The 9515-nt window shown below is 39.6% G+C and overlaps 1 protein-coding gene across 8 annotated transcripts in view; it reads right to left on the bottom strand.

Annotated features, from left to right (window-relative positions):
- Positions 1 to 292: 292 nt before the first annotated feature.
- LOC140915881 (uncharacterized) overlaps positions 293 to 9515 on the bottom strand; it is a 44374-nt gene continuing 35151 nt past the window's right edge. For 3 of the 8 annotated variants that reach the window (XM_073356432.1, XM_073356435.1, XM_073356434.1), the window contains exons 5-6: positions 7118 to 7334; positions 3750 to 6834 (exon numbers count right to left, since the gene is read on the bottom strand). In XM_073356432.1, coding sequence (XP_073212533.1) covers positions 6647 to 6834; positions 7118 to 7334 — 405 coding nt within the window. In that variant the 3' untranslated portion in view covers positions 3750 to 6646. Of the gene's footprint in view, positions 451 to 3749; positions 6835 to 7117; positions 7337 to 8970; positions 9031 to 9515 lie in introns of those variants that run through there. The other 5 variants (XM_073356436.1, XM_073356437.1, XR_012160299.1 and 2 more) reach the window with 4 other exon arrangements.

Genomic DNA, 9515 nt, shown 5'->3' with positions numbered 1-9515 from the left:
TAATTCCTTTTGGAATTTGATTACTTTTTTGATTTTTAGTTAGAGCTTTGAAGTTCAGCTCTCATATTAGTTTTGAAATTAAAGATAAATATGATGAATAAAGGCTTCTTGAATTGGACTATATATCAAAATTGTCACCAGTCTGCTTCTCTAGTCATAATGAGAGGGAATGGGAGGGAAGGAGACCACGATGAAAAGTAGTTTGATTGTTAAGTGTGGTGTTCCAACTTTGTGAATTACACACAACTCACTGTTTGAAAACTCAGTTCCAAAGAATTCTTGTGGTTGTGGGTCTAGCTCTTTCAACAGCATTTGCCTAGTCAGGTACAAACTTTCCTGAGATGTGATTTGCAGGTTGCAAGTGGTAGTTGAAGACAGCCATGTGATACCATGAACATACCAAGTTGCAACAGGATAAGAGGGAAGGTTCTCTCATGGACTGGTAACTGGCTAAAAGATAGGAAACAAAGGGTAGGTATAAATGGTCAGTTTTCAGAATGGAGAGAGGTAAATAGTGGTGTCCCCCAGGGATCTGTTCTGGGACCAGTCCTATTCAACATATTCATAAATGATCGGTAAACAGTGAGGTGGTAAAATTTGGAGATGATACAAAATTACTAAAGATAGTTAAGACCCAGGCAGACTGCAAAGAGCTACAAAAGGGATCTCTCAAAACTGGGTGACTGGGCAATAAAATGGCAGATGAAATTTAATGTTGATAAATGCAAAGCAATGCACTTTGGAAAGCATAATCCCAACTATACATATAAAATGATGGGGTCTAAATTAGCTGTTACCACTCAAGAAAGCTATCCTGATGTCATTGTGGATAGTTCTCTGAAAACATCCACTCAATGTGCAGCGGCACTCAAAAAAAGCTAACAGAATGCTGGGAATAATTAAGAAAGGGATAGATAATAGGACAGAAAATATCATGTTGCTTCTATATAAATCTATGGTATGCCCACAACTTAAATACTGTATGCAGATGTGGTTGCCCCATCTCAAAAAAGATATATTGGAATTGGAAAAGGTTCAAAAAAGGGCAACAAAAATTATTAGGAGTCTGGAATGGCTTCTGTATGAGGAGAGATTAATAAGACTGGGACTTTTCGGCTTGGAAAAGAGACAACTAAGGGAGATATGATTGAGGTCTGTAAAATAATGACTGGTGTAGGGAAAGTAGATAAGGAAGTGTTGTTTACTACTTCTCATAACACAAGAACTAGGGGTCACCAAATGAAATTAATAGGCAGCAGGTTTAAAACAAATAAAAGGAAGTATTTCTTCACACAACGCACAGTCAACCTGTGGAACTCCTTTCCAGAGGATGTTGTGAAGGCCAAGACCATTGATACCAGTCAGCTCTGTGTTTTTGCGGAACCAGGGCGCAGTATCTAGCCTGTCTGACTCATGAAAGACACTCCCCCTCCCCTGGTCTCTGCTTGAACCAAAACTGATCAGAGAAAAGGCTTGCAGGGAGCAGTGAAGAGTGTTGGGAGACACATCTAGACCCCTCCTGACAAGGGTGACAAGATTAAGACATCTCCATTTTGCATGCAGAATGAAGAACTCCCCTAGCCTCATCTGCATGAAAGATGGGACAGGGAGACATCACTATTTGCATACAGAATGGAGAACAGAGAACCACGCTGAACTCTGGGACAAGAAAAGCAGGGAAGCACTGCATCATGGGGGATCTCTGCTCCAGATGTTAATGAACCTACACCTGCACACACCCAACTCATCAGATATCAGACCAATTCTAGTAATGAATCCTTGATTGATATCCAAAAGACTGAAGCAGCCTAGTTGCATTGTGAGCTCCCTGGAAGAAAACACCACCCACAGCCAAGAGTGATCAGCTCCTATTGTCTAGCCTAAAGAAAACCCTTGAGTCATCAGTTTACCCATAAACAAATCTAGTGTTCTCCCTTGAACCATTGTATTTTCTCTACAAGAACCCCCTACCTATACCCAAGTAAGTGTTCTGATGCATGGACCCAAACTCTGCATCAGTTCCACTGGGACTCCATCTCCTGACTGATCATCTCTGCCTGTCTTCAGCACTCAGGACGCTGAGCTACCAACATCACCTGGGAACCCTGACCAGTTCAAGCCTCGTGGAGTGGGTGAGATCCCCCGCCACTCTGTTTTCTTTTCTACCTCAGGTATTAACCTTTAATAATGTAACTGTTATGTTTGTTTAGCCCTCCTTGTGTAGTTATCACTATTATTCAATAAATAACTTTTATGGTTAAGCTGCTTGTGTCTCTATCTCTCTCTGAACTTTACTCTTTTGTGTTTTATGTAATTTACTCTGCAGCAACGCTTCTTTTACCTAAGCTAAAGATCCCTGTAGCACCCAAAAATACTATGGGGTTTGTTCATCAAGTGGGTTACTACCAGTATAACTGTCACATGAAAGTGGGGATAGGGACGTGCTGAACCTGTGGCGTATAAGGGTGATAGCTGAAAGTGCTGCTTGGCCCAGCCTACTGAGACCAGGGGCATGTAAGGGGGTCAGTTTGAAAGTGCTGATTGATCCAACCCATTGAGCACAGGGACATACAAGGGGGTCAGCTTGAGAGTGCTGATTTACCCAGTCCATTCAGACTTCCTCTGTTAGTGTCCATGCGTGTGTATGTTCATCTGATTCTGGGGCTGGAGGAACCCAGTCCTGGGGAACCTAGGTCCTGCAGGATAGCTCCATTGGGAGGGGACTTGCAGAAGGGAGAAGTAGAGCTCCATATGAACACACAAGTGACACAAGCAGTACATTAATAGAATTACAGAACACGCCCCCGTCCCAAGTCCCCAGAAGAGTAACCCTAATAAATTAGCATATCCCAAAGTAATGGGCACATCTGGTAACGCCATAACAAGGTTCAAAAAAGAGCTAGATATACTCATGGAGGATAGGTCCATCAATGGCTATTAGCCAGGATGGGCAAGGATGGTGTCCCTAGCCTCTGTTTGCCAGAAGCTGGAAATGTGCGACAGGGGATGGATCACTTGATGATTACCTGTTCTGTTCATTCCCTCTGGGGCATCTGGCACTGGCCACTGTCAGAAGACAGGATACTCGGCTAGATGGACCTTTGGTCTGACCCAGTAGGGCCATTCTTATGTTCTTATGTATACTTGTGCTAGCCAACATGATTTGTGACTGTCCAGTGGGAAAGAAAAACTCTGGTCCAGAGCCTTGCAGCAGGACTGGGATCCCCCTGCTGCCCTAATAGCGGGAGCGGATAAAATGTACTTTGTTGCGGGTGGGATTGGGTGTGCAAAAAACCCCAGATTGCAGTTGTGACGGGTTCCTCCCCTCCCCAGGGTGCCACTTGGAACTGGCGTACTACTGAGCTCGCCTGACCCACCAGGCAGGGTTCCCTTTACACTGTACTGTTATGCAGTCTGTCAAGCCCTTCCCCAGGCTTCCGACTGCACTTTACCAGCACACATACAGGTAGGGACACACCCAGCTGAAGCTACACACACAGATGCTGAGATCAGCTAAGGAACAGTCCAGTTACTGAAATGCACACCCCCCTCTGAAGTGTAAACCCAAAATTATACCATCTTGTGCTGCACAGAGAACTGTACAGTGTAAACTCATGAAATTCACCCCCTCCCCCAACGTGAAGAGGAATATACACAGCTTTCTGCCCCAAGTTATGATTTCCACACACACTGGTTTTAAACAAAACAAAAGCAAGTTTATTAACTTTTAAGTGATTGTAAGGGATAGCAAACAGATCGAAGCAGATTACCTAGCAAATAAAACAAACATGCAATCTAAGATTAATATAAAGAAATTGGTTATAAGTAAAAAATTCTCACCCTAAATGTTGTTTTGGGCAGATCTCAGACATTCTTGAAGGCAAGCTGCGCTTGCTTGCAGATTAAAACTCTAGATATTCCTTACACAGGCCAGACAACCCTCTGGCCTGGACTCAGCCCTTCTCCTCAGTCCATCCTTTTTGTTCTCACGTGTTTCCAGCAGTCCTCTTTCTTGGGAAGGGAGTCAATGAAGAATGAACTCTGAAGATGTCACTCCCCTGCCTTAAATATCTTTGCATATGGCAGGAATCGTTTGTCTCCCAGTTTGGTTCCCACCCTCACCCCCCATCAGTGGAAGAAAACTAGTATTATCATAAAGTCCAGTACCAGGTGACTTGGTCAAATGTCCCTGCAGCCATAATTCAGAGACTGTTTGCAGTGTAAGGCATCCTGATGGGAGATTAGCATTTCAGAGACCGATAGTTCTCCCTAATGACTCTTCCCAACTGGCCATCTAGACTGATTGCATTCTGTCTAGTGGGCATTCCTCAGGTGTAAACACATTTGTAATAGATGCATACACAATATTCCTGACTTCAGATACAAAAATGATACCTGCATATAAATAGGATAACCATATTCAATAAATTATAACCTTTCCAATGATATCTCACGTGCCCTATCTTGCATAAAATACATCATAGTTATGCCATAATCATATCATAACAATATTTCTATGAAGAATATGGGAACATAGTGCCACAGCGGTAATTTGCAAGAAAATACTTTAAAACTTTTAATACTTAAATTCATGGTGGATTTGATTTAAATCAAACTGATTTAAATCACTAGTCAGGAAGACTCAGTTTGATCATGGATTTCTACATAAAAGTGCATTCTTGTTGGTTGTTGTATCCTTAATACATATTCTTCACAACTCAGAGATAGATGTAGGTTTCATTCTTAGAAGCTACACACTATACATTTTAACGTAATTTATTTTGAAAACTTTTCAGATTAGTTTTACAGCTATATCAGAAAAGGAATGATTGGTTATTTCATTTACCAAAGGTAATTGAAGCAGATATTTATGAAGTCATTGGGAGGTGAACTATCTCCAATTCAACAGGTTAATCGTTACTATTTGGAGGATTTTCTTGCCATGCTGTATTAGGAGGAGAACATCACCAGACAGATTTTTAAATTGTTTTATTGAACTAAAACAACAAAGTTATGTATTCTGGATTTGTTTCTTCAACAGCAAACATATAACATCTTAACAAAACAAGCATATGAATTTTTGCATGTAATTAAACGTTCAAGTTCTTTAAAATCAGGTTTGTTTTTGTTAAAATTGTTTTTAACTAAAATAGTGAAATGAAATATTTTTTAAAAAAAATTAAATCAACTATGTCAGCCAGGTCAACATGAGAAACTTAAAATACTGGCTTCTGCAGCTAACTCATTCATCCTCACCTTCATTTTCCTGTTTGTTCATAATCTGGAAAAGAAAAACAAGCTTTCCTGCTTTTTCAGGTCCCAAACGATTTCTCAGTTTGGAATGAATTAGTCCAAAGGAAGAAAATATTCTTTCTACACTGGCAGAAGAAGCTACTGCTGTTAAAAGTGAGATTATCACTTCAACAATCTCTGAATCCAAGAGCTTAAGTGACTTCCACCAGTTCACTGGTGTGACTTTCTTTAAAACACCATCAGCAAACATATATTCCTTGAATGGTTCACCCTTAGCTCTGAAGTTTATTATAGTTGGCATTATAGAGGGATGATTGCTGGATGTCCATGTCATAGCCAATTCCTCTTCTTCAGCAGTTAAGGTTTGACCCTGGTACCGAGTACTGACAATATTTGCAAGAAAATGAGCTGGAGATAGTGCTTGTCCCGTTCGTTTTTTAATGCTTGTAATTTAACTCTGTCATTGCATATTTCTCTTTTTAAGATCTCACTCGGTTCCTTCCAAATTTCAACAGCGTCAGCAATAAAACAGCTATTTCCCAGCATTTTGTTCAAGGCTACAGAAATAGGTTTCAGGGTACTCGGCATGTGTTCAACGTTTGTCTTAAACCCAATGATGAGAACTTTGGCTGTGACAGTGCCATCTATTTGTTCACAATTTTGTTCATACACTGTCATCAGATTAGGCCAGTTCTTGATATAGTGCTCAAAACAGTCCACTACCAAGTTCCATTGCATGTCTTGTGGGAGAGTTAGCTTGGTTCCTCCCACTTTTTTCAGAGCAGCTGCTGCGAAGTGGTTGTTACGAAAGTATTTTGCAATTTCAACAACATTAGCCTTTATTTCTGGAGCACTGAAGTCTTTGGCTAGGAGGTGCATCAAATGAGCACTGCAACCGTATGTTATTAGCTTGGGACTCTCTTCTAAATAATTTCTTCTAATCTTGGATACATTTGCAGAATTGTCTGTGACCAAACTGCATACTAGACATTTGAATTTTTTCCCACAGTTTGTTATAGCTTTTATTGCTACTTCTTGTTAGTATTCTGCTGCGTGTGCATTTCCTGATGTATCAATTGTTTCTTCTGTTGTCACACAAGCACGTACCACAGGATCATCATGGACATTGCTCCATCCATCAAGACTCAGGTTAACAATTTTACCCTCTAAACCTTTTGCACACTGCTCAATTTCTGTTTCATACACTTTATCCAGCAATTTGCCTGCGACATCTGCTCTGTTGGGTGGACTGTATCCTGGTCCGAATGACTGAACATTGTTAATGAAGTGTGGGTTCTCAATCATACAGAAAGCTGAGTTTGTTGCATAAACAAACTAGGCAGTTTTCCCATCAATCATCTCTTTTTGTAATCTACTGGTTCTTATCACATACTTATCTATGGTTGTTTCTGGATGATGGAGTTTTTTTTCTTTTTACCAGAGGTGATATACTGTGGCTATGTGACATACATGATGTGACTGAAACACTATCATTGGCAGATAACTCTGGAACTATAAAAAATGATGGTGATCTTGAAGGTGGATAGTCTTCAGAATCCTGTATGTTGAGGATGGATTCTCCTAAACAAAATAAGTCAATGCAGTTATTTCATTATTACCACCATACTGCTCATTTAGTATTACTCATTGCATTGACTGACACTTAGTACCACTTTAAAGATGAAATTGTAAAAGGAAGATCTGCCTATTTCAGCTATTTATTTTTGATCACAACTGTATCTAAAATGATAGTACCATAGAGTAACTACTATATTTTTTGCTCAAACATGAGAATTCAAGAATAGTCCAGAAGGAAGACAGGGAGTCCTTGAGAAAGAAGTATGAAATAAAAAAGTTTACCAACCTGAAGATTCTGCGTATTCAGACATGTTCCTTTCATTATCTTCAACGCAGCTTCCTCCTGAGAAGTAACAGTTCTCATGATATTGTTTCATTCGGGAAACCAGGCCATGCATTTCTTTGTTGCACTGTTTGCATTTTGCATGCATGCCTGTCTCACCCACAGGTAGAGGATCTTCATTAAAATATTCCCAAACTGGGTCTCTTTTATGGCCTGCTGCCTCTAGTGAGAGAATGGTATAGTTGATCTCAAATCAATGAAGGCTACCCTCAGAAAGACCTCAAGACTTCTGGAATATGCTGCTCAAACAGTTTCACTTTTGTTTCTACTGCCTGTCCCTACCTTCTCACATTTATCTCCAGACTTCTCCTTGTCCAGATCTATTCCGCGCCAAACACTTTGCACTTTTAGAGAGAGGTAAGGGATTGACTCTGTGTACACAAATTTGCAGAAGGACAATAGGCTTTAGGTCTGTTATTTCTCACCTCTATATATTATTTATTTATTTAAAAATTTTTTGCTGTTAACAAGCATTTTATCTCCGGAGACACAAATCCACAGTTTCAGAACTGCAAAACTAAGCATCTCTGATGGTATCTTCTAGACTGAGCACTGAGTCCCATTGGGTAGATAGAAAGATTAACCTAAATAATCTATACAGAAGCCCCTGGAATCCCATGAGATTGGGTCCCTAATTCATGAACTATTGGAACTCATTTACAAAACTTTTCTTAAACATTACATTAATATATTGTCTCATATTATAGAATTAGAATTTATAATCCCTGTTCCATGATGGGATACCTTTGAGCTATAATGTATCTTAATTAAAACTATCTTTAGATGAGTTTTTTCCTCAAAAAGCATTTTATCAAAAAAATCCGATTTAAATTTAAAAAGTTCAATTTTTTTTATTTTTTAAAAAAAATCATTGATTTTTATCCACCCTGCTTAAATTCAAGTGAGGGATAGAAAGAGATTTGATGTCTATTGTAACAGGAGTTAAAGTATATTTTACATGATTTAAGTAAGATTTGTTTTATTTTTTTCATGGTAAAAATTGTGTCTGAATTCTGTTATAAACCAACTTTTTGTTGTTGTTGTTGTTTTGGGGTTGTTTTTTTGGGGAGCATGGGAAAATATGTCTCTCTTGTGGGATCTAATTTTTTTGCAGGCGGGAGTGGGATAAAAATACAAGAAACAGTGTGGGAGTGAGTGAGAGTGGGTATTGCAGGACTGGACAGGAGCAGGATTTAAAAAATAATCCCACACAGGGCTCTACTCTGGTCTTCCTCTTTGGTCGAATAGGGCACTTCTCTTAGCCTTTAGTTTCTTTATCTGAGAAGAATTCCCTTCTATTTTTAAGCCTCTCATCACAAAATGAAATCTGAATTAAAGCACCAGTTCATGATACCCCTCTGCCAACACTTTGACTGTAGTTGATTATATTGCCCTTCATTATATACCACTATCTATGTGTAGATAATAGAAAATTATCTCATCAAGTATATGTTATAAAGATGTTATCAGCGTGACTTTTGAATGGTTGCTTTCTTCACAAGGTAAATGTTAGTTATACAGATAATCCCAACGTGAGTCAGTAGACTTTAATACCACACCATCATGTCGTCTGTATATGCTATGTATATTACAGAACTACTTTAGGAATGTTTCCGAGTTCTAAAACTTTCTATTAGGACTATTTCTTATATTTTTGGGTCTGTAAATCCAGGGGTGTTCATTTCCGCAAGTTCAAATATGTAGGGCTTGGGAGAAATAAAAACCTTTATATATAAAACACCTCCAAAATTACCTAAAATATCATGTTTCTAGTCCTAAATATATCACTGACTTACTTGGGTATCTTTGTTCCTTCCCGGTCAAGCAGCAGTTGGCAGGCTTCATGGGGAGCCTCTCTACAAAGGCACAGAGGTAAGTTGCCATTACATGAAGCTCAACACAGGAAAGAGAGCCCTCGGTGTTATAGCCATTTGGGCCCTACTCAACAGCTGGATCAGCTGAGTATCTGCTTCAAGGCTAATGAGCCGCTGAACTTCAAAGTACCATTTCCCCTACAAAACAGACAGCAAGCAAGAGGGGAAAAGTGGCAAACAATTCTGAAGAAAGTAGCCCTCAGAGTGAGCTTCTGAGAGAACCCTGTTCCTCAGCACAGACTCAGAAGACTGGGCAGCAACGTTGGTGCTGCTATTCATGAGGGGCGAAGGATGCTGAAAGGCAGACTGTCATGTGACTTGAAAAGGAAACCTTTTGCCAGCGTCTGAGACTTGAAAAAGGAAGAACAACACAGCAGATCCAGTCTAACAGAGCAGCAGATTCTTGCAATAGATGACTTGCAAAAAGGCTGGAGAGACAATGTTCTGAAATAGATAATAGAAAAAGA

This window comes from Lepidochelys kempii, chromosome 8 (genome assembly GCF_965140265.1).
Source record: "Lepidochelys kempii isolate rLepKem1 chromosome 8, rLepKem1.hap2, whole genome shotgun sequence".
Taxonomy (NCBI): Eukaryota; Metazoa; Chordata; order Testudines; family Cheloniidae; genus Lepidochelys; species Lepidochelys kempii.
This window is presented reverse-complemented; position numbering and strand designations above follow the sequence as displayed.